Raw genomic sequence first — 26677 nt, 5'->3', positions numbered from 1 at the left:
ACCAGAGGGCACGCGAGAATTCGGACGCGACCTCTGCCGGCATGACAACAACAACTCCGGCAGCACGGGCCGGGCCCAGTCAGTTAACATCGGGCATGCCTAGGACACAGTCCCGGTCTACGCTAAGTGAAGTGCGACGTAAACGTGAACAGTGTTACTACACAGTCATTCATAGTTTTTAGTCACTCAGCCTGTGCTTGGCAATGTGCTTGATATAAGCAACCTAAATTTTTCCATGAGATTAATATTGTTTGTATTGTTGAGACAGACCTCAAATTTGAATGGAGTTACCATTAATGGTTCTTTATGAACCTTGATGTTTTGACATTTTGGTAATTATGTTGGGTTTAAGACAACATGGTAGGGTTGCCAGACCATTTGTGACCAAAGAATACAAATGTGCCTGTACATCAAACCTTTGTGTCATTAAATAGTAGATGTAAGTTAAACACAGCCCTCTTTTCATCGTTACTAAAAAAAAAAGTGTGGACTTCAAACATGTTTGTTACAGACTGTAATTTTATACCCACAAATATCATTAGAAACATTGAAATGTAAATAATAAGTATTACACCAAAGATAAATCTTTTGGACAGTGGGACAGAAACCAAAGAAAAGTCTATTGAAATGTTTCATGCTAACATAGGGGGCATAGGCAAACATTTAAATTGTTTCACTCTCCATTTTACTGTTTATAACTGTGAGACATTTCAAACATATTAATGATCAAGTTACAGAAACAGTTGAATTTTTGTATGTAAGACAACTAGAAGATATGAGTATGGACACTTAAAGAAATAAGCAGTAATGTAAAAATGACTGAGTTCATTTTGGGAAATGTGGTGCTGTATATGGAAGTAAATTCCCAGTGTGTTACACAGTCAGTACTAACATATGAAAGAGAAACATGACAGCAAATACTTTAACTATTCAGAAATTGAGGATTTTCCAACAAATATTGGGGTGATGCATTTTGGGCATGACAAGGAGGGACAGAAAGCAGACAAATGAACAGGGGAAAAGAAAGGAGTTGAGGAAGCGATAATGACTGTTATGAAACGGAAGAGAAAATGAGCTGGACATACAGTGAGATGAAATGATGGGAGACGGACTAAAGAGATTCTGTGTTGGATTTCTCATGGTGAGACCTAATGAAACATGGGCTGACAGCGTAAAGGAGCAACCAGTGCAAAATTGGATGGAAGATGGTCATGTATGGAGAAGTATAGAATAGGCTGGTATCCAGCATTGAATGATAAATGACTACTGCTGGTGCTGATAATCATTATTTCATAATGCAGAGTACAAAACCTTGATGTTCATAGAACATCAAACATAGGGGGTAACAACGAAAAAAGGAAACAAACAGCTGAGAGCTGTCTCAATAAATCATGTCTCATACATTTTTATAGTACATAACAAATATGAAGATGAGCAAGGTGGTGCAATGATGAGCCCATGTGACTCATATTTGTGAGAGTGGGGTTCAGATTCCCATGTGGCCATTCTGATTATTTAGGTTTTCCGTTGATTACCAAAACTTAAGAAAACAAAATGATAGGATTGGTCCTTTGAAAAGGGCATGGCCAATTTCCTTGCCCATCTTTCCTTTCTGGACTCACATGCACTCTCTAATGATTTTGTCACCTGCAGTGGGTTAAATCATAATCTTCCTCCTTTTCTCTAAGTATCAAAGGCTCTGTCTGGAAGTTCAGTACTGGACTCTTCTGAAGAAAATATTTTTGCATTTCTCTATTCAACATATTTGTTTGGTAAAGTTGCAGCTTCAAAGTTTATTTTATGGACCATTCCTTAGACTAAATAATAAAAACATCTGTTTTGTTGTTGGTAAGAAAATTCATGTCTGTAGTATTTCAGTACCCCAAGGGTATGTAAAAATGTGACAAATCATGTTACAGAGGATTAATGGGAGAATTTTAGTGTTCGATATTTCAATTGTTTGGTGCACAGTAAATGTGGTTATGTCCACTGTATATAAATTTTTGTTCCAGATATGGGCAAAAGAAGCCATGTTTTGTTTATCGTCTTGTTATGGATAACTGTCTTGAGAAAAAAATATACGATCGCCAGATAAACAAACAAGGTATGGCAGATCGTGTAGTTGATGAATGTAATCCCGATGCCCATTTATCAATTAAAGAAGTGACTAACTTGTGCTGGGATAATGAACAAGATGGAGATGTAAAAGATTTTAGTAAAGAGAAGGACAAATATATTGATGTAGTGATGCAAAAAATTTTGGACAAACATAGCAACGTACTGTCGAAGGTAAGTTACGCTTTAATTGTAGTTGCGTTTCTAGCTTTATTGTACTTTCACATACACACCTTTCTTAATTTGTATTTTATAGATACTTTTGGTGCCAAAAAGATTAATGAATGTACTGGGAGGACTGTACAGAAAAGTGTATTTGATAAAAATGAGATATATCTTTAATGATAATGTGTTAATTTTGTTGTAACTAACCTCTTGACTTGAGCCTTCAGTAGACTCTACCATTCCCCTTTGAGTGTTGGTGTATTTTACTTAAGATTTGATATAATGATGTACAGGATAGTCAGAAACAGTCTGAAAAGCTTGTAAAGGTGTTGCAGGGTAGGTTGTGCTAATAAATAATTGTTAAGAAAAAAATTCATACATTATACTTTTCCAAGTTAATTAGCATTCAAGTTAGCTGGTCAGACTGTTGTGCATGCAAATTCTGGTAGCCCACCAGAGTCGGTGTCACAAAACAAATTCTTTGTTCGGTTTCCTAAAACTTAACGAGAGAGCAATACAGCAATTGGACATGGGATGGTAGTAAGGATTGAACCCAAGCCAAAGGCTGAGCTGTCTCGTTTGCTATCATCTACTCTATGAAAACAACTGACACTAATTGTGTCTGGCAGGCTATCTGAATATGCATGCACAATGGCCTGATTGGCTAACTTCAAATGGTGCAACGTATTGAATTATTTTCTTAACAATTTTTTCTCAGCACAATCTACCCCCCCAACACCCTTACAAGCTTTTCAGACTGTTTCTGACCACCCTGTATATTCTGGTAGTGTGCAAATATTTTCTGTGCTCTGTTCTGTTGGCATTACATACATGCACAGATGAATGACAAATGTAAACAAACCTTCCTGGCAACACAACACCATGCAGGATACAATGACTCAAACGGGTTGTAACTGGCAAGCCACTGAACATCAGCTTTCATTCATAACTCAAAAAAAAGAGGATTTTCAGACCTATATTTATGTGTACTTTTTTTCTTGTTGTGATGTAAGGAGCATGCCCTCAAAGTTTGTAAATGTATATTTGAAACATCCTGTATAGCATGGCTGCTTTCATTCATGGCCTCCCTTTTATAGGTTAGGAAATGTAGATGACTGGACTGTGGTAGGAAGTGGTGGGTAGCTGTGTGGGGCAGGTCTCTCACCATTGTGAACCACAAAAGAATAACCCATAGGTTGCAGGATTGGGAGCTAAACAGGTTTAGGGATACACAATGATATTCTGTAGGTTGGTTGGATGGTGGAACACTACTTTGAGACTGTGGGCAGGATTTTGGGTATGATACGTCTCATCTCACGGTGCGATGAAAGGTAGTCGAAGACCAGGTGAAGGATGTGGTTGAACTTTACAAGCCCAGGGTGATAATGGGTGATCAGAGGAGTGTTGGTCGATTGCTGGTTAATGGGCTTACTGGTGTCAGAGGAGCAGGTGGCACGGGAGATCGATTTATGGATGAGTTGGATGGGATACTGCCTGTTAGTAAAACCTCTGCTAAGGTTATTGGTATAGTTCAACAACTCCTGCTTTCTAATGCAGATGCCATGTCCATGCGTGGCGAGACTGTGAGAGTGTTTTTGACATGGAACTGGTGACAGCCATCAAAGTAGAGGTGGTGTTTGTGGTGGGTGTGCTTGACGGAAACAGCAGTATTTATGGAGCCATTTCAGAGGTAGTGTATGATATCTAGAAAGATGGCTCGTTGATATGAGAAAAGGACCAGGTGAAGCAAATTTGGGAATAGGTGTTGAGGTTGTGAGGAAAGAGCAGAGGTTGTCCTTGTCACGAGTCTTTGTCAGGAAAGTGTCCTCAATAATAAATCATAGAAAGCAATACCTCTGCCAGATTTACAAGCTGGAAAGATTATGTGATAACAGTTGCAATGTGTTTTAGAGTTTATGGCACATCCAGAGCATCAGTGAACAGGGTGATAGAAACCTAAAACAAAATTTTATGATATTCCTGATGACATCGTTGTGGATCATAGTACTCAGCAAAAACTAGTCTTCAAAACAAAATATGAATATGACACCTAGTTTTTTAAAGTATTTGGTGAAGTTTTACAGATCAGCTGTCTCAAAAGTAATGTCCAAATGTTGGCCAAATTTATATCTGTCTTACTGGTTGCCTGCTTGTGTATACTGTAGATAATGTGCACAGTAAGTCACTGTAACTTGAATGAGGGAGTACGTATGATGAAATGTGATTTCATCCATAGTATCTGTAAACTGAATTAAAGATTGTTGACATCATGCCTCTTACAGGTGAACAATTTATGTGAATGGCAGGCTTGTTCTCTCATTTCTCTTTACATACAAATATTTAAAAAAATGCAGTTTGGTGGCAAAATTCACTGCTCTTAAATCAGCTGATGATGGCATAATGGTAGAGAGTTGCATCCAGTCATAAAGTGTCTCACCAACTCGCACATACTGAGACATGCAGAAAACGAGATGTTAAACCAATTTACTGTTGCATTTAATACACAAAATGCAGATGGGGACTGTCTTAATTATATGAAAGATAAATGTAGGCCAAAACTATTGGAATTATCTCTAGGAGAATATAATGGAGAACCAATGGATTTGTAATGTAGTTTCAATCTCCCTTACATTCAGTAAAATGAGAAATTATGGGAATACGAGCAACAAAGTAAAACTTTAGTCTAAACAATTACAACAATTGTTACCTCTTCTCATTATAGGAGCCTTTCCAGCATGAATCACTGTTGGTTGATCGAAAGGAGAAGAAACTTTCCCAGGCTGAAAAGCGATTGGCAAAGCGAAGCTATGAATTAGAAAAACAGGCCAACATAAATTATAGCAGACCTCAGTACTCATATTACCAGGGATCTGGTGGTAGCAGCTCAACAAATTTACAAACAGGTCTCCAAATAAGGTATTGTATCTGTTGCTAACATTTATTATTATTATTATTATTGTTATTATTATTATTTATTATTATATAGCTGTCACAAAGGTGTGCAGTTTGTAATATTTACTTTTTCTTGTTTATTACTCTCTGTGCACAGTGTGCATTGGTGTTTTATGATTCCTGAATCACATCATATTACAGCTGCCAAATGAAGCAGTTCACATATTATACATGGAAGTACATTTGTATGTGTGTTTTGATTGTCAGTGTCTTGTAATTTGATGATATTTGTTTCGTATATGTTTCTGCCCATAGAATAGGTAGCAAATGTTTTTTTGACTGTTATTACTGCATGTGCACGTCTTCTGTGGAATTATTTACTGTAATAAATTTGTGTCATCATGTTAAAAATGGCTGCCTCTCAATACGTGTTATCTGATCCCTTTCCTTGTCCCTAAAATGAAATTTTCCAAATTTCCCATGTGAAAACTGTCCCATTAATACATCCTTCAGTTTCCAAATCCTCCTGACCTCAATTTCCAGTAATATGACCTCTCTGTATCCCTTTCTCACACTGATTGCCAGGCTAGTTCACACAGTTGTTGATGTTGTTGTTGTTGTTGTTGTCTGTGTGTGTGTGTGTGTGTGTGTGTGTGTGTGTGTGTGTGTGCACCATGCCAGTCATTGGGGACATCAGTCCCCACTTCCAAGCCAGAGAAGCGTAAGTCGTCTTCGACTTCTGTCACTAGGAAGGGGTCCCTTGGGTCACTCCCTTCCCAGGTTCCTACCAGTGGCACAGCAGACACCCGCCAGTGACTGAAGGAGCCACAGGTCGCTGGTCATAGGGCTACGCGGTCCTCTTCAGTTCCTGAGACTGAATCAAAGGGGCCCTCCCAGCTAGGGCAACCCAAGGAACAGCGCGAGGAATCAAAACCAAATAGACCCACAGCACCGCTACCTACAAGCTCTGTGTCTGAGGACGAGGTGGAGCTTCTAGAGTCCCCCGAGGACCTAGCTCTCTCCGATGCCTCTGAAGCAATGCTCCTACCTGTTAGCCCTCCACTGGTGGCAGCAGCTGACCTTAGGCAGTAACCTGCTTTCTGCATTCCTTCATGCCTTCACAGATCACAGAAAGCGTTATCCTCCATTGGAATTGCAGCGGTTTTTTCCACCATTTGGCTGAACTAAGACAGATTCTAAGCTCAACACGTGCTGTCTGTATTGCCCTGGAAACCTGGTTCCCAGCAATGCGGACCCCTGCCCTTCATGGCTATCGGGGTTTTTATAAAAACCGGACTGACTGTAACAGCGTGTCAAGTGGCATATGTCTGTATGTCCTTGCCTCTGTATATTATGAATCAGTGCCTCTTCATACAGCTCTAGAGGCTGTTGCTGTGAGGATAAGGACGACCTTGGATATTACCGTCTGCGATGTCTATCTTCCTCCGGATGGTGAAGTCCCTCTTAACGAATTGGCTGTTCTGATCTCCCAGCTCCCCCCACCATTCCTACTTTTGGGGGAATTCAACGCCCAGAACCCTTTGTGGGGTGGTGCCGTGATTACTGGCCTGGGTAGAGATGTCTAGAATCTTCTCTCTCAGCTCGACCTCTGCCTCTTAAATACAGGAGACCCCCACACACTTCGGTGTGGTTCATAGCATTTATTCGGCCATTGACCTATCACTTTGCAGCCCAGGAGGGTTCATGATGACTAGTGTGGTAGTGACCACTTTCCGATCTTCCTATCACTACCCCGGCGTCACACTACTGGACGTCTGCCGCGATGGCCAATTGGCTGGCTTTCACATCTGCTGTCACTCCCACACATGGTGCTATTAATGTGATGGTCGAGCGAGTCACTGCGTCGATCGTATCAGCTGCAGAACGCGCTGTTCCTCTTCCTTCCTCTTTCTTCTGGGTGCCCTCGATGTAAAACGGTGCCTTGGTGGTCGCCAGAAATCGCTGAGACCATCAAAGACCACAGGCGGGCCCTCCAATGACATACATGGCGTCCATCATTCGAGACTCTCATACTTTTTAAGTGGCTCCTTGCCCGTGCCCGCCACCTGATACAAAGACAGAAGCAAGAGTGCTGGGAAAGATACGTTTCCTCCATTGGTTCTCGTCCCCCTGCCTCCCAGGTGTGGACTCGGATTTGCCACCTTTATGATTACCTGACCCCACTGGAGGTGCCTGGGATTTCAGTGAATGGGGCAGTGTGCACCGACTCAGGTGAAATTGCCGAGCATTTTGCTCGGAGTTCTGCATCTGCAAACTATCAACCGGCTTTTAGTTTCTTGAAAGAGCTGGCAGAACAACAGCCTTTGTCTCTTACATCACGCCGCCTTGAGCCATACAGTGCTCCTTTCACTGAGTGGGAATTCCTCAGTGTCCTTGCCCATTGCCCTGACACACTTCCAGGCCCTGACCGAATTCATTCCCAATTTCTCAAACATCTGTTTGTGGCCTCACTGCGTCAGAATCTATCCATCTTGAATCGCATGTGGGGCGGGGGAGTATTCCTGTCCAACTGGCAAGACAGCATCATTGTCCCAGTGTTGAAACCTGGGAAGAACCCTGCAGTGTTGGACGGCTACCGCCCCATTAGCCACACCAACATTCTCTGCAAATTACTCAAACGAATGGTGAGCCAGAGGTTGTGTTGGCTCCTGGAGTCTCGGGGCCTTCTGGCTCCATCCCAGAGTGATTTCCACCGAGGTGTACGACACGACCTGGCACCACCACATCACTCCCGATTTTTATACGGAACTTTCTCTCCCTCCCTACCTTCTATGTTCAAGTTGGAGGCTCCTTTAGCTCCTTCCGTATCCAAGCGAATGGGGTCCCGCAAGGCTCTGTATTGAGCATTCCACTGTTTTTAGTCACTAGAAATGTCCTAGCAGCAGCTGTAGGGCCGTCAGTGTCGCCCTCCTTATATGATTTCTGCATTTACTTCAGTTCATCAACCATTGGTTTTGCTGAATGCCGACTACAGAGAGCCATTCAGACTGCACAGTTATGGTCTCTTGCCCATGGGTTTCACTTCTCTGCCGACTTCTGTCAGTGATGGACAGTCCACCCTGACCCTGCACTTTTTCTTGATGTGTAGTCGAAACATATTGATTTTTAGGACTAGTTTTTGATGCCCGGCTAATATGCCTCGTCCACATTCGTCAACTTAAGCGAAAGTGCTGGCGGCGTCTTAGCGCCCTCCGCTGCCTGAGCAACCCCACTTGGAGGGCAGATCCCTCTACGTTGCTGCGGCTCTACAAAACCCATGTTCAGTCACGACTTGACTATGGGAGTGTAGTGTATGGCTCATCAGCGCCCTCAGCATTGAAGTTGCTTGATCCTGTGCACCACTGCAGGGTTCTTCTAGCAATGGACGCTTTTCGAACGAGTCCAGTGTCTAGTGGAGGCTGGAGTCCCTCCATTGCACATCAGGTGCTGCCAACTGCTCGCCAATTATGCAGCACACATTAATAACTCGCCTCAGCATCCGAATTACTGTCATTTGTTCCCGAACACAATGTTTCATCTCCTGGAACGGCGACCTCAGTCATGGATAACGATCTCTGTATGTGTCCATTCCCTATTGTCTGAACTTGAATCCTTTCGTTTACAGCATCCCGTGTGGTTCCATAAACATTCGCCTCCATGGTGTATGCCTCGGCCGAAACTATTTCTGGATCTATTGCATTTCCATAAATACTCCATTCCTCCTGAAGCACTCCGCAGTCACTTCCTTTCAATCCTTGGCGTGTCCTGGGGTTCTGTCTATACCGATGGCTTGCTGGTTGATGGTTGGCTAGGCTTTGTGTATGCTCACTCGGTGCATATCGAACGGCGCTCCTTGCCAGATGGCTGCAGTGTCTTCACTACCGAGCTGGTGGCCATCTCCCGGGCCCTTGAGCATACTCGTTCCTGCCCCGGTGTGTCCTGCCTGGTCTGCAGTGATTCGTTGAGTGGTTTACAGGTCATTGATCAGTGCTACCCACGCCATCCTCTGGTAGCAACTATCCAGGGGTCGGTTTATGCCCTCGAACGATCTGGTCATTCAGTGGTCTTTGTATGGACCCCAGGGCATGTTGGAATTCTGGGAAATGAGCTCGTTGACAGGCTGGCCAAACAGGCCAGTCGTAAGCCACTTCTGGAGATTGGGATACCCGAACCTGACCTCTGATCAGTGTTATGCCACAAAGTTCTCGGTATTTGGGATGCTGAATGGCGCAACTTAGTTACGCCCAATAAACTCCACGCCATCAAGGAGTGCACAAATGAGGGGAAGTCTTCTCTGCGGGCTTCTCGCATGGACTCTGTGGTCCTATGCCACCTTTGCATCAGCCACACTTGGCTGACGCATGGCTATCTTCTCTGGCGTGAGGCCCCACCATGTTGTCGCTGCGGTTCCCGTTTGACAGTGGTCCACCTTTTTGTGGACTGTCCACATCTAGCCACTCTGAGACAGAATTTTAATCTCCCTGACTCCCTTCCTTCGAGGAAGGGAGACAATGCCTCCACGGCTAACTTGGTTTTACGTTTTCTACTGACACCGGTTTTTATTCTTCGGTTTAAGTTATAGTTCCTGTCCTCTGTCTCCCTGTGCTTTCTACCCTAGTACTAGAACTCCTGTGGCGTGTACTGTTTGTTTTCTGTTTTATACCATGGACTTGGTTCAACGGAACAAGGGACCGATGACCACGTAGTTTGGTCCCTTTAAAAATCCTAGTTCCTAGAATGAGCGGCACTAGTTTTTTGTAAGGAAATCTCCTTTGTAGACTAACTGCATTTTCCTACTACCCTACCCATCACAAGTTGACAGATTCCAGTCATGATTCATTGATATTGTCATTGGGTACTACATTTTTAATTTGGCGAAGTGCACAATTAAACATTTCTGAACATTTAAAACCAGGTGTCAGTATTTTCAAAAGGAAATGTGTAGATAAGTAATTAAGACACTGCGTACCTGCTGAAAAAATACACTTTCTGCTGAAGAAAATTATGTAATTTTCTCTATTTCTATTTAAAAATTAAGGTTTAAATGTGATTAGGATAACCTGCTGTCTGTGGATCTTGCTCACATCAACTTCGGGACCTATACACAATTTTTTCTGAGATTTACTGCTAACATTCAGAGACGTTGCAACAATATTCTGCCTATTTATGATTTTATGGCTATCATAGCTTAAAAGACAATGATAACTTAATTTTTGTTTGTTATATAGTGTAATGTAACTGTAATGTAAGTGTTGTAATGTTCTTTTTCTTTACTACCTGTGGCAGAGCAATCCGGACTGAGGCCACAGGGGGTACTGTGCCAAAACCTGTGGCCAGTGTTCGACCAATGCAGGCTGAATTGAGTGGACAGCTGGAGCGTAGCCAGACGCGTTCCACGATTTCAACAATTAGTACTGGACGGTCACGTTGGATTCCTGCTGAAGTGTGGCAACGGCAGGGCATGAGTGCACAAGAAATGACTTTGCCTTTGGGTATGATGTGCCATTTGTTAATCTTGAACTTCAGTTACAATAATTACTACAATAGACTAGTACTATTTACCAGAGTTTTATCTCCTGGTTGTCATGAGCAATACATAGTCACTTCAGGATCTTGTGTAATTTTAATATTGCACATCTTTTATGTAATTCTTGGTTTTACTCAATCATTACTACAGAAGAAGAATTAGGAGGAAAATATACTCTGACATGTCTGTACCCCTCCTCTGTCATCAGTTCCCATCCACATAGTATACTCTCTTCTCTGTGGTCTGTGTCCCCCGTCCTTCCCCATGGTTGATGCCTCCCCTCCCCTCCACCCCCCAACCACAGGGGTACACACACACTGCCTCCATTGTTTTAGTCCCCTTCTGCCCTTCATGAGTACCCCTCCACCCTTTAGTGGATACGCCCCCACCAACCTTGTCATAGGTACTCCCACCAGCCCTGTCATAGGTACTCCTACTAACCCTGTTATCGGACCCCCCCCCCCCCCCCCCCCAATCTTTCGTGGGTAAGCCCCCCCCCCCCCTCCGAACTGTTGTGAGTACCCCCAACTATCATTGCCTCAACTGTCGTTACACCATCCATGAATACTGAGAACCCCCCTCATGTGTACCTCCCTCATGTGTACCTCCTTCATGCGTACATCACTCATGGGTAATCCGACCCCCTGTCATGGGTACCTCCTCCCCCTCTCTCGAGTAGCCCCTCCACCTCTTGCGGGTATCCATTCGTGCGTGCCCTTGTCTGTCCTCCTCTTGGATACCCCTGTCCCCCCTCTTGTAGATGCAGATCCCCTCCTCTTACTTACTGGTGTCCCTCTTTCCCCCTTCCTTTTCTGGGATAATTTCCAGCAGTTTTAAATTTAAATACTTTCTCCAAGGTGACTGGGAGCCTATTCATACAGAGCCAGATGTCAACACAAAATTTAACATGTTCAGTGATGAAATTCTATCACTTTTTTGGAAAAAAGTACGTGGTGCCTGGCAAATAATGTGTTCTGAAGCCAGGGACAGCCATTGGCCTCAAGATAATGTGTAAAAATAAATAAATAAATAAAGTAAAAAATGAAATAAAGCAATAACTCTATAATTGTTCCAGAACAGCAAATTAAAAAAAAGTTTAACATGTATCATACATCTACGTCTACATCCACATAGATACTCCGCAAGCCACCATATGGTGTGAGGCAGAGGGCACCATGTACTACTCATTCACTCCCCTGTTCCACTTGCAAACAGAGCGAGGGAAAAACGACTGTCTGTATGCTTGTGTATGAGCCCTAATTTCTCGTATCTTATCTTTGTGGTCGTCACGTTCAGTGTATGTTGGCAACAGTAGAATCATTCAGCTTCAGATGCTGGTTCTCTTAAATTTTCTAAATAGTGTTCCTCAAAATGATTGTTGCCTTCCCTCCAGGAATTCCCATTTGAGTTCTCGAAGCATCTCCGTGACCCTTACGTGTTGTTTGAACCTGCTGGTAACAAACCTAGCAGCCCGCCTCTGAATTGCTTCAATGTCTTCCTTCAATCCGACCTGGTATGGATCCAAAACACTTGAGCAGTACTCAAGAATAGGTCACAGCAGTGTCCTATATGTGGTCTCCTTTACATGTGAACCACACTTTCCTAAAATTCTCCAAATAAACTGAAGTTGACGATTCACCTTCCCTACCGCAGTTCTCACATGTTCGTTCCATTTCATACCACTTTGCAACGTTACACCCAGGATATTTAAATGACTTGACTGTATCAAACAGGACACTAGTAATAGTGTATCTGCACATTACAGGTTTGTTCTTCATACCCATCTGCAAAAACTTACATTTTTCCACATTTGGAGCTAGTTGCCATTCACCACACCAATTGAAAATTTTGTCTAAGTCGCCTTATATCTTTCTACAGTCACTCAACAAGTTTTAAATTTCACAAGCTTTACAGTTGTTTGTGGGTGATAGTGTTCGGTCATTTCTTGTGATTTGACAAAAGCAGTTGACTGTGTTAATCAGAAATTACTATTAGAGAAGATCTTTCAATATGACATCAGGTGTCCAATAGGTGAGCAACATCACCAACAGGAAGCTAAGTGTATTGCTGGAAGCTGTGGACAGCAAAGTGTGTGTAACTGTTGTGTCTGACTGATGAGTTATTCACCACAGAGTCCCTAAGGATACTCTCATTGAACTCTTATTATTCCACATTTATATTAATGATCTGCCTTCTACCAGTTACTAATAATATAAATTTGTCATGTTTGCTGGTGACATTAACATATTGGTGGAAAATGTTTTGACTATAGACAGCAATAACATCCTGTCCAAAAGTCCTCAACTGGTTTCCTGTTAATTCTCTTTCATCCAACATTAGAAACATCAGCTTCATTCAGTTACACATATCATAAAGCCGGCCAACATAATGATAATGACACACAATTTCAATAGTTACTGAGACTCGAGTTCCTCTGTATCCTCTTTCACTGCGAACTGCATTGGGAACTACATGTATGACAGACTGTTAAGAGGTAAATCTCATCTACTTTCATGTTAACAACATTACATTGGGGCATGTCTGTAACGAAGATTGTTTTTCACACTGTAGTGTCATATGGAGTCATTTTCTGGGGAAGCTCTACTTATTCACAGAAAGTTTCTATTGTTCAGAGAAGAGTAATTATAATCAAATGAAGACAGTCAAAGAACACCTTGTCACAAACATGTCACACAGTTGGAAAGTAAATTTAGGTAGTCCCAGTATGTATTCTCTTGTGCTGTGGGAATGGAAGTAACTCAAAAGTCTATGGTCATGAAATTTGCTGCTACCAAAAACTTCTCACGGGGTTCAAAAGCCTAAGAAGTCAGAAATGCCTTTACATGTTGCAATTTAAACAGTTTTGTTGGACCATTCTTCCAGTGATTGATGAGTTTGTGTATGTGAGTTTAGTGGTTGATGAGTTTGTGTATGTGAGTTTATCAGATAATTTGTCATCATAAGCATGTCATGTGCCTAAACCATGTGTATATGGTCAGCACCATTTAAGGATTATGTTGGTATGCATGTGTTTTTATTTTCTTTTTCATCCCCCCCCCCCCCCCCCCCCCTTGAAACATTTCTGCTTATGCAGGTCGTTCACAGAGCCTCTTCCAAGCGGCTCTTTCCTCCCACAGTCTATCATTTAGCATCTCCTCCAGTTGCTTTCCTGTTCGATTCACATCATCCTTCACTTGGTCTCTCCATCTTGTTCATGGTCTTCCAATAGATCTTCATCCAGATTCTGTCCATCATAGGGCTCTTCTCAGAAGTCATTCTGGTCCCATTCTTTTAATGCAGCTGAACAATTGAAGCTTGTTACTCTCCATAGTTTCTTTTCGGGAGTTGATCTGCTGGGTGTTTCGTATTGTGTCATTCCTTATCCTGTCTGTTTTCGTGTTACCCAGAATCCCTCCTAGAAAGTGCATATGTGCAGCTTGTATCGTGCTCAGATCTTTCTTTGTCCAAGGCCAACATTCTGGTCCGTAGATCAAAATCGGCAGATAATATGGCTTGTAAATCATAATCTTTGCTTTGGCAGGTATTTTCCAACTTTTAATTGTGTGTGATACACAATAATAAACTGTTGAAAAATTTTCTATTCTCACCGCAATTTCATCCTTCATTTTTCCTTACTTCACTTTTTGTTAAGCTTATTTCCATGCCGTTTCTTAGATTAATCTCTGCCAAATATTTAGTTGTTCTTCCAATTTCTTATCATTTTCTTCCCAAATCATCACATCATCTGCACATGCTGTGCTTTTTATATCATCTGCTGTTGACCCTTTGCTAACTTCCCTTATGATTTTGTCCATGGCTATATTAAAAAGCACTGGTGAGAGCACACTTCCTTGCCAAACCCCATTGTGTATTATAAACCATCCTCATTTTGTGCTGTCTATTAGATCACAATACGGGCTTGTTTTTTGTACATGTTTTTGATGCTCAGTTGCTTTCTTTTTGACAATTGCAGTCTATTTAGACCTTGCTATACCTCTTTCCTTGTAACAGTGTCATAAGCCTTTTGTATACCTATGTCTTTCCCAAATCCTCATTTCTTTTCCACAACCTGTCTGGCTGTGAATATGACATCTGTAGTTGATCTTCCAGGTTGAAATCTTTGTTGTGCTTCTCTTAATTGTGGTTCTATATTATTCCTGATCTTCTGTAAAATTATCTTACCAAAAATCTTCATGCAGTGGCATGGTAGTGCTGTTCCTCTTTCATTCTCACAGAGTGCATTTTTACCCATTTTAACCCTTTCGTGGGCAAAATTATTGAGGAATTTTTTTTTAATGAATGGAGAGCTGATAGTAGTTAACAAATAGGTATATTTATCTAACAGAATATCAAATTTGCTACAACTGTGAAAGTGAGATCACACAACAAGGTGGGAAGTGTTCTTCCCACTGCCCTTCCTTGGAGTTAAATGAGAAAAACAACTTTTTCAATATATATCATATTTATTTGATAAATTTACTTCTTTTGTTACAATGATTGTTCACAATTACTTGCCATGAAATTTTCTGAAACATGGGTCTATGCAAAGTGGTATTTGACAATATGTACAAACACAACGAGTGCGCTTTTCTGCAGCTTTGGTACTACAATGATGGCACCTCCTGTAGGTTTCTCCTAAAATGGGTTGATGCTCCCCTACAGCCACATGACGAACATCTTCAGGTACTTTACCCCTTTTTGCCAGAAAGACAGGTTTTTGTCCACGCCTTTTTCGGCATGAGAAGCCAGCGATCAATTGTCTGGCTAGATGGATCCTGTATGTGAGCTGATGATGCTGTCAACTTTCTCTTTTGCTTATTTTCCACAGGATAAAACTGTTCACTATAGCAACGTCCACCAGGAAATAAAATATTCTGTGCCACCATTTTACAGATCGTCTGCCAATAGCATACCTTCCTCGTAATTGATCAAACTTATCGTCACCACCCATTATTTTGTTCTATTCTGCCACAACTTCAGGACAAGAAATCTCTGTACTAGTACCATCCTTGTTTTTCCTCTTCACTGTGATTGTTTCTCTTGCGTCATGAATTGAGGACAGGAAAGTGACTGGACGGTTACCCATCTATTTTACTGCATAAATGGCTCCTTTTGTTTCAAACTGGAATTCTCCTCGTTCCAATTTTACATTTTCCTTCATAAATTTGGGTAAATCTTTCCTGTTGGTCTTCACTGTTCCACATCCATACACACCCTTCTTCAAAAGTGTTGACATCAATTTCACAGTGGTGAAGAATCTGTCAAATGCAACTACATTATTTTTATTATGTATTTCCTTTGTTAGATCTACTACAACCCTTTCCCCCAATGTCAAGTCACTATCTGCCTTACACTTGCCTGTGTAAACATCAAACTTCATTATATATCCAGTGAATGAATCTGACAAGCGCCACATCTTGTAGCCTCCTTTCACCGGCGTCATTGGCATATACTGTTTCATAGATGATCCTTTGAAAGGAATCATCAATTCATCCACTGACAAAAATGATGAGGGCTCATAATTATTCTTACAGCTCTCCAAAAGCTTTTCAATCAATGGCCATAATTTGTGCATTTTATCATATTCTTGATGGGTTGGGTTGTTGGGGGCAAGAGACCAAACAGCGAGGTCATCGGTCTCATCGGATTAGGGAAGGGCGGAGAAGGAAGTCGGCCGTGCCCTTTCAAAGGAACCATCCTGGCATTTGCCTGGAGTGATTTAGGGAAATCATGGAAAACCTAAATCAGGATGGCCGGATGCAGATATTCTGGATGATTTCTTGGCTTTGCAGTTTCGTTGTTATTACAGTGAACATTCTCTACAATCTTTTTAAATCTTTTACTTGTCATTACATTAGCAATTGGCTCTACTTTTAGTATAGGGTCTGAACTCCAGAAGTTAGAGAGAACAGGAAGTTGGTGAATTCCCATTAGAATAAGACAACCTATATAAGCTCTCATTTCTTGAGTAGTTGTGTCCCCCAGGTTTTTGATGGACATCTACTACCACGATTTTGCTTTCCATACAAGTTTGTTTCATTTACAATGAGAGTGAAAGCATCGTCACCAAAGAACTTAGAAAAATAAGTGAGCTCCCGATCATTGGCACTACAGAGAAATTTTGGTTTTCCTTCCATTTGTGTTTAAAAAGTTGTTCTTTACATTGTAGAAGTAAGAACAGTCGGTGTTCCATTCTTCTTCACTTTCACTGTCTAACGTATCACTACTGGCAACAGTCAGAAGCACGAATGATTCATTGTCATGTTCATCACCATAAATGCCTTGTTCCATAGAAACATGCCTTGAATCACTGGTGACTGTGTTATCTAGAACATTCAGTTCATCTGCAGCTCCTTCAGCTCCTTCAGTTTCTGAATCACTTTCATCAGGTAATGAAAATAATATATTGTAAATTTCGTCAACATGTTTAGGATTGCTGACGTCTAGGGAATGAGACATCTGAAAGGAAAGCAATGCAAAGAAATAGAGAACTGGAGACTGTAAAAAATAACATGACAGATTCAATGGAAGCAAGCACTTGGTTTGGTATGGTAAACTTGACATTCTTTAGTAACATAATGATCTGTGCATTATTTCTGAAACCCACTAAGTAAAAAAGTCAAATAAATGTGGCAAAATATAGAAATATTGGTTCTAGAGACGTAAAACAATGGGCTACCAAAGAGGCAGTGGGAAGTATCCTTCCCACCAACAACATCAAATACTTCAAGTCAAGTCCACAAGTAATGTAAGTAAAACATATTTTACATCAAACAGGGAACACCAAATAATAAGACACCATAGCAGAAATCAAAAGTATTTACCTTATACTATAACTTTGAGGAAAAAATTACAAAATGTCACCCAAACAGCACTGAAAGGCTCCTCTACAGAGCAACACTCAGTCATACAAAGTATCTGCGCGAAGGTACAGCAAAAACGACCGGAACTTCCAATTGGAAATAGTACCCTATACTGTTCACTAGGTGGTAGCACCATACAGAGGTGGGACCTATGAATCCCACAGGGCTAGGAGCGAGTTCATTGTCGTGGGAAACATGTTTCCCAAGGCTCACGAAAGGGTTACAGATAGGTACAATAATTGCCTTTGTCCAATCATCAGGAATCATTCCATATGTCCACACTGTCCTCATTATTCTATCGTACCACTGAATTCCACTAGGTCCTGTGGCTTTGACCATTTCAGCTGTGATACCTTGTACTCTCGGAGCTTTGCCATTTTTCATTTGTAATACAGATTTCCCTACATCTAACATCTGCAAATTTTCTATTTCCTATTTCTGTTTGACTTGTAAAGTTACAACAGTATCACGGTCTTTTGAGGTCACTTGTGGTTGTATCCACGGCCAATAATCACTGTATGGATCCATTGAACATATATCCAATAAATAAATAAAATTAAGCTGCATGCCTTTAAAAAGCACATGAGCAATTTCCTTTCCTCATAATTGCTGTCCCCTATTTTGTGTTTCTTCTCCAGTGATTTCAAAATTGAGGGCATGTTAAGACTTTATCATCCTATTTTGTTCAGTTGAATTATTGATTAAGATTTCGGAATGACAGTTGTGTGTTCTTTCCTTTACAGATGTTGTGATACCCACTAATTCACCAGATAGAGCTTCAATAGTCCTCAAAGCAGGCCAGAGGGTCATGGTGCTGAAAAGCCCCAAGGGAATTTACATGCAGCTGGAAAATGGAAAGATAATTGCAATCCGTACTGCTTTTAAGGTTGGTGGTGCTGGAAAAGGTGCAGCTGGCCAAGATTACAAATCAACGGCAGCCATGCAGGCAGATAAAGCTGAAATTGAATCAAAAATTGCAGATATAAAGAAAGGTACGTAGAATGAAAAAAAAAAAAATAATAAAAAGATGTTATTCACAGTGAAACAAATAATGCCAAATAATGCATCGAAAAATTTTAAAATGGAGTTGGTATTTTTCCTCAAGGTTATATAAACATTAGAATGGAGACAGAAGTGTTGTTCCATACGTTTGAAATACACTCCTGGAAATTGAAATAAGAACACCGTGAATTCATTGTCCCAGGAAGGGGAAACTTTATTGACACATTCCTGGGGTCAGATACATCACATGATCACACTGACAGAACCACAGGCACATAGACACAGGCAACAGAGCATGCACAATGTCGGCACTAGTACAGTGTATATCCACCTTTCGCAGCAATGCAGGCTGCTATTCTCCCATGGAGACGATCGTAGAGATGCTGGATGTAGTCCTGTGGAACGGCTTGCCATGCCATTTCCACCTGGCGCCTCAGTTGGACCAGCGTTCGCGCTGGACGTGCAGACCGCGTGAGACGACGCTTCATCCAGTCCCAAACATGCTCAATGGGGGACAGATCCGGAGATCTTGCTGGCCAGGGTAGTTGACTTACACCTTCTAGAGCACGTTGGGTGGCACGGGATACATGCGGACGTGCATTGTCCTGTTGGAACAGCAAGTTCCCTTGCCGGTCTAGGAATGGTAGAACGATGGGTTCGATGACGGTTTGGATGTACCGTGCACTATTCAGTGTCCCTTCGACGATCACCAGTGGTGTACGGCCAGTGTAGGAGATCGCTCCCCACACCATGATGCCGGGTGTTGGCCCTGTGTGCCTCGGTCGTATGCAGTCCTGATTGTGGCGCTCACCTGCACGGCGCCAAACACGCATACGACCATCATTGGCACCAAGGCAGAAGCGACTCTCATCGCTGAAGACGACACGTCTCCATTCGTCCCTCCATTCACGCCTGTTGCGACACCACTGGAGGCGGGCTGCACGATGTTGGGGCGTGAGCGGAAGACGGCCTAACGGTGTGCGGGACCATAGCCCAGCTTCATGGAGACGGTTGCGAATGGTCCTCGCCGATACCCCAGGAGCAACAGTGTCCCTAATTTGCTGGGAAGTGGCAGTGCGGTCCCCTACGGCACTGCGTAGGATCCTACGGTCTTGGCGTGCATCCGTGCGTCGCTGCGGTCCGGTCCCAGGTCGACGGGCACGTGCACCTTCCGCCGACCACTGGCGACAACATCGATGTACTGTGGAGACCTCACGCCCCACGTGTTGAGCAATTCGGCGGTACGTCCACCCGGCCTCCTGCATGCCCACTATACGCCCTCGCTCAAAGTCCGTCAACTGCACATACGGTTCACGTCCACGCTGTCGCGGCATGCTACCAGTGTTAAAGACTGCGATGGAGCTCCGTATGCCACGGCAAACTGGCTGACACTGACGGCGGCGGTGCACAAATGCTGCGCAGCTAGCGCCATTCGACGGCCAACACCGCGGTTCCTGGTGTGTCCGCTGTGCCGTGCGTGTGATCATTGCTTGTACAGCCCTCTCGCAGTGTCCGGAGCAAGTATGGTGGGTCTGACACACCGGTGTCAATGTGTTCTTTTTTCCATTTCCAGGAGTGTATATTGTGGGATATTCTTTGGCAACAGATCAATTCTTCTCTGCTGCTTTAATTTGAAGTAGAAAACATTGTGTTCACTTTAATTGTGTCTGTCTAATACTTCAGCTGTCTCCATTTTTAAATATATTGTCTTGAACTGTTACTGGATATTATTCTCAAGAAATACATCTTGATGGGGAACTTATGTTGTCCACTTTCCCATTTGCCTGTTCAGTAATTTGTATGCAAATTCCATTAGTACAAATTATCAGGTATCTTTTGATCATTAGTTTGGTCATAAATCACAGTTTTTTTGTTTTTTTACTTCCAAAATATATCCTGATGGTTATTTAATAAATGTTATGTTTAACTTCAGATTTATGAAACTTCTGATTGTATTTTCCATCACTGGCAACAATTCTGAGCAGGTCTCAGCAAGTAGCTGTAACTTTCAGATTTATGACCTTGTTTCATGTTAGTTTAAAACTGTGATTCTCATTCCAGATTAGTATTATAGGTAACAGATTTTGGTTCACTGTCCTCAAAGTGCAATAAGTTCTTTAAAGTAGCCATAAATATAAAATGGATTGGAGGGAAAATATCACTTCTGTTTCTTTAGTATACAACATCATAATGAAAATTGACTGGGTGGTAGATGACTCATCATTAATAAGTTTTATATGACATTTTAATGGTACACTTGTTGAAACTGCCATGTCAAACCAGGTATTGAAACTTTTGAGATGTAAGGCCTTAGGTGAATACCGTGTTGTGGCTGAGTTGCGTAACCCTGTTAACTTCTGTAAATACGTGGCTACCTGCTCTTATATAATGGAGATAGACCCTGAGAAATTACATGAAGACTGGAAAAATATGAGTTTCACAGAAGTGCAGCACTGTGTGACAAGAGTAAGTAGCACATAGTAAAAAACTGCAACATTTATTATAACTTTCAACACTGGAATTACCTGAATGTGTTCTTATAGGCTATATTCACCTTAAGGTTTGACAGTTTCTTCAACCCAAAATTATCCTTCAAATGTCATAGATGTGGTCATACCACTGTGGCATGTAATGGGAGGGCTACATGTGGAAATTGTGGAGATGCAGCTCATGAATGGTGCGATTCTTGTACACTTACTCTGAAGTGTATAAACTGCTCCAGGAATCATCCACTGTGAAGCAGGAAGTGTGCGGTTTGTAACGAGGAAAGGGAAATTCAAGAATTGAATGTTATGAGATGCGTACCCTATGGTGAAGCTAAGAAAGCTTTCAAAACCATATAACCTGCACTGTTTGATACATCTTTTGCATCGACCGTTAAGAAACCAGTCACTAAGTATGATAATTCCACACAGTTCCAGACCACAGATTCAAGTAAGAGTATATGCACTTGTCAGTGTACTTGGGGGGAGAAAAGTTACATTTGAACCCGAAATTATTTGGATGCTGGTGAAGACAGGGATGGGGCCTCGGCCACATACTGCTGCACACAGTCTGAAGCCCACTAAGCCATTCTCTCTAGCTGTGCTTGCAACTCCTCCCATAAATAAGGAAAAATGTCACACAAAAAGTTATTCAGATCACTGAGCATGCTCCCTTTCCAGTGGTGATTTTACTGTTCAGGATATTGATATCTACATGGAGGAACTTGAGAGCTGGTCACTGTCTAATGTTCCCCCTGATCTCTTGTGTAAATCACCACCAGCAACCAAGGACAGGGGCAACCATTGCTAATCAATGGCTTCCACATGGTCTTCTCTGTTGCTGTGGAACTTAAAAGGATGCCAATCTCATTTGGAAGAATTGCAGCTCCCGGCTCACGAAAGACTATTCTGCTTCTGCTTACAAGAAACTCATCGTAAAGTTACCGACTCACGTGCATTAAGGGGTCACCACCACTACAGGAAGGGCAATTTTACTGGAGGCAGGGCTAAGATTAGCATGACTGTTTTCATTGATGGCACATGCCACTCCTCTCCTGTCCCTTTTACCATGGTCATACAAGCAATTGCAATGGAAGGTCTCACACCAGTTAAAATCTTTTTATCTTCCACCTTATGATCTGTTGGGATGGAGGTGTACTAACACAACTCTTTTAGGCAGTTACCCACCTATTTGACCTTGGGTGGGAGGGGACGCTTCAGTGCACAATGTGGTATGGGGCTCAGCTACCATTTCTCTGGGGGTTGAATTATTGAGCAACTCATCCATTCAGAGAAATATGCCTTTTGAATTCTACTCATCTTCAGCCACTGACCTTTGATTTTGCTCCCCAGCTATTTCAGACTTGCTTTGGCAATAAGTGGCCACAGATTTGCATTCTAATAACCACTTCCCAGTGTAGATTCGTCTGCTGACTCACAAAGGTGGGTGATTCAAAGGGCAAATTGGTTGCAACACTATCAGCAGACCATTTTTGAACAACAGGATTGTGTTCAGGAGAAGGTCACCATATAACCTGTGAGATCCAATGAGTTTCTGCAGATTCCAGTTCCCAGTCCAGCAGCAACCCCCTCAGGTGACAGCATGTCTCTTGGTGGAATGACAAATGTTGCTCTACAATCAGAGCTAGGCATGCAGCTTTGTGGAAATTCAAACACCATCCAACCAAAGAAAACCTCTGTGCCTTCAGATCTGTGATAGCACAAGTTAGGCGAGTGATAAAAGAACAGAAGAAGAACTCTTAACAAATTTTGCAGTTTCCATTAATCGGTCCACTTCCACTGCACAAGTTTGAGATTCAATAAGGAGGATTTCAGGCAAGGGCAGTATACATGTCCCCTTTTGGCCTTATTGAGAAATGGAGTCTTGGTGGATGTGCTGAAAGAAGTGGCTGAGGTCTTAGCTGAACACATTTTTATTTTTATCGTTACTGCATCGTCCCGCCAAACTTCTGCATTCCAGATGTTCAGTTGGACTGTTGAGATAAGAAGGTTCTGCTTCTTCTCCTGTAATGAGGTGGTCTACAATCTTCCATTCTCCATGTGGGAAGTGGAATCAACTCTGTCCGCGGCCAGAGACAGCTCCAGGACCTGATCAGATTCATAATGCCGTGCTCCATCATCTGTGCCCTGAAACCAAAGGCAAGCTTCTATCATGTTTCAATCAGATCTGGTTTAATGGACAGCAACACCCCCCCCCCCCCCCCCCCCCAAACTTCAAAGGAAGCATATTAATTCCATTATGGAAACCAGGCAAGGATCATGCCGACCCTAACAGTTATCAGAGCATAGCCCTTACCAGTTGTATGGGTAAGACCATCAAGTGCACGGTCTATCGCCACCTCGTCTGGCTCCTCAAATCCTGAGGTCACCTGTGCTGCTCCAAGTGCATTTTCAGGTGCTGCCGTTCTGCTCTTGACAATTTAATTCCACTGGAGATGGCAATACAGGATTGCTTCTAAAGCTGAAACTGTTTCGTTTGTGTGTTTTTTGGCCTCAAAAAAGTGTACGACACCCCTTGGAGGTGTAACATCCTTCACCAACATAATGAATGGTGATTACATGGACGCCTGTCATTTCTTATCCAGTCCTTCCTCAAGGACAGTTGCTTTCGTTATCACGTTGGTGATGCCTTGTGTGATTGCTGTGTCCAGAAGAATGGGTTCCTGCAAGGCAGTGTACTCAGTGTCACATTGTTTGCCATTGCTGTCTGTGGTGTCTTCTCCACATTCAGGAGCCTTGTTAAATTCTCTTTGTTTGTGGCTGATGTCGCAGTCCTCTACTCTGCATCCAGTCTTACCTCGACAACAAGACAACTACAGCTGACTACCAGGAGACTGGGAGCTTGCACCAATAAAATTGGTACCAGAGAAGGCTGTGTGTTTCAAACTGTGGTCGTCCAAGTTTTAACCAGCCAGTGCTCATTATCGGGAAATATGTTACATTGTAAGTACACTGTACCCATTATGTGCCAGCTGTTTGACTTGAAATTACCCTGGCTCCTGCACCTGAATGAACTGCGAACACAGGGCTTCAAATCATTGAATATTTTGAAATACATCAGCAGGGAGGCATGGGGAGCTGACAGGTCCTGCCTTCTGCAGCTTTATAAGGCATTCGTTGGCTCACAGTTAGGTTACAGCTGAATGGCTTTTGGATCATGCCAAATTTCTACCTCAAGGTGTAAGACACTGTCTATCATGAGGTACCCAAATATCGACTGGTCCAGCCCAGTTCAGAGTCTGTGTGCATTGTCTGGTGAAACACCACTCTGGATTCGGTGGTGCCTCCTTTCGACTTGAAAGGCCCTGAAAATGTCAACGCTGTGTCAGTCAGTGGCATTTAGTGCAGCAGTTCACTCCAACTTTGAGTAGCTGTTCAAAAATCAGCCCCATGTGACCAAACCATTTGGATAAATGTTACACACTGGCTCGAGGATCTGATCAGACTTCAGAATACACAGCCGGGGATGGAACAAATTTCCACCTTTGTGTCTTCAGAGACCCAAAGTGATTTTAAGCTTGACACAGTACAAGAAAACTTATACTTTAAGTATGTACTCCAGTTTTATCATTGTTTATATGGATGGATCCCAACAAGAGAATGCCAGTGGTTGTTCAGCTGTATTCCCTGATTGGGCTTTCGAAGTGCACCTTCTGGAATAATTTACAAATTATGATGCAGAGTTACACAACATTGTGACGGCACTGGAGGGGATTCACAGGCTTCACAGTACAAGATTTATCATCTGTTTGACTCGCTCAGTGTGCTAAAAGTGTATTTGGTTGACCAGTTGATTCAGCTTATCCATGACTCCTCGCAGCAGCTCCATCACTGTGCCAAGAAGATGATCTTTTGCTGGGTACCTGGACACAGCAGGATATAAGGAAATGACATAGTTGACAAAACAGCCAAAGAAGCATGTTGGATTGGTGTTGTACATTGATGTGCTGTCCCCTTGGAAGCTGTCTTATCATTATCTGACAGACAAATTGTGCATCAGTGGGAAACTGAATGGTTGGAGATGGTGGAAAACAAACTGTGGTCACTCAAATTGACCACACAAGCATGATGGACTTCATGCAAACTTCACCAATGGAAGGAAATACTACACACCAGACTACACATAGGACACAGCATGTTAACACACCGTTTCGTCCTCCACCAGGAGAATCCACCACTGTGTGAAGTTTGCACTGTGCCATTTTCAGTGCTGCATATTTCGGCTGTGTGTGTATTATATACTGACATCAGAGCAGCCCTCAGTTAGGCTGGAGACCTTCTCACCAGCCCTGCCAATAATGACACCAGTGTTTCACGGGTCCTGGAATTCTGTGAACTGTCAGCATCATTCCTAAAGTTCCGGGGAGGGTAGGCAGACTTTAAAGCTTTGTAAATTACTCTGCATCCCCCTCCTCCCCCCTTACACACACACACACACACACACACACACACACACACACACACACACACGTACGTGAAATAATGGCATGTTGACTTTTCATAAGGATGCTGATGGTCATGATTTTCAGTGCCCTGCATCCAAATTCATCATCATCTGTCATACCAGTTACAGATCAAGCATTGTAAGGGTGCTAATGAAACATTAACATCAGTTAATGTTACCCATATATAGTAGTCATCAGTATGGGGAAACAAGATTATCTGCCTGTACAAACATTTTGGTCTTTACATGACAACCATTCTATGTAAAATATTGGAGAATCAAGGTTTTGAACTTAGTCATTTTTATGATGGTAGACTTTCAATCTGCAAAGGATTCTCTTTAAAAGAATAAAATTTAGGTCACAAAAAATGGAAATGAGCATATGGCATCATTGGCTGGCAGGCCCCTATTTGGGGAAGTTCGGCTGCCAAGTCCAAGTCTTATTTCATTCGACGCCACATTGGGCGACTTGCACACTGCTGATGAGGATGAAATAATGATGAGGACAACACAACACCCAGTCCCCGAGGTACATGTCGTGTGACTAGGGCCTCCCGTTGGGTAGACCGTTCGCTGGGCGCAAGTATTTTGATTTGGTGACTTGTGTGTCTCGATGGGGATGAAATGATGATGATTAGGACAACACAACACCCAGTCCCTGAGCGGAGAAAATCTCCGACCTAGCTGGGAATCGAACTCAGGCCCTTAGGATTGACATTCTGTTGCGCTGCAGAGACATATGAATGGCAATGACTGTGTATACGTCCAAGTTTTAGCAACTGATTCAGCGGAATAGTTTGTTGTGTTGTGTGACTGATTAATGTACCATATCTCAGTTAAATTAATGGTTTGTGTCTCGCCCATAACTAAATTCAATTTCAGATGTGCGTTTCATCAGCATTCGACAAGTGTGTCACTCATCATGCACAAAGCTTACTCATAGTTAATTCTTGGTGTAAATTATACTGTGTACTATCTTCTAGTTTGTTTGTAGCATCATCTGTTTAATACACATGTAATTATCGGTTAAATTCAAAATACCATATAATTTGCTTTATCAATGTTTTCATCTGTAGTTTAGTTTTTGGGATGTGGAACACATCCAAACAGAAAGAAGAACTTTTCAGCCTGGAATTGCATTTTTGTAATTTAGTTTTCTTTTTGA

At 42.4% G+C, this 26677-nt stretch overlaps 1 protein-coding gene across 1 annotated transcript in view; it reads left to right on the top strand.

The window, feature by feature from the left end:
* The window catches only part of LOC126470614 (uncharacterized), a 208736-nt gene that overhangs the window by 138354 nt on the left and 43705 nt on the right, over positions 1 to 26677 (top strand). Inside the window, exons 15-18 of the mRNA XM_050098568.1 lie at positions 2013 to 2289; positions 5003 to 5196; positions 10459 to 10664; positions 18306 to 18554. Coding sequence (XP_049954525.1) covers positions 2013 to 2289; positions 5003 to 5196; positions 10459 to 10664; positions 18306 to 18554 — 926 coding nt within the window. The remainder of the gene's footprint in view (positions 1 to 2012; positions 2290 to 5002; positions 5197 to 10458; positions 10665 to 18305; positions 18555 to 26677) is intronic.

This window comes from Schistocerca serialis, chromosome 3 (assembly GCF_023864345.2).
Source record: "Schistocerca serialis cubense isolate TAMUIC-IGC-003099 chromosome 3, iqSchSeri2.2, whole genome shotgun sequence".
In the NCBI taxonomy this organism is placed as follows: Eukaryota; Metazoa; Arthropoda; class Insecta; order Orthoptera; family Acrididae; genus Schistocerca; species Schistocerca serialis.
Note: the sequence above shows the minus strand (reverse complement) of the source record. Positions and strands in the feature narration are given on the sequence as shown.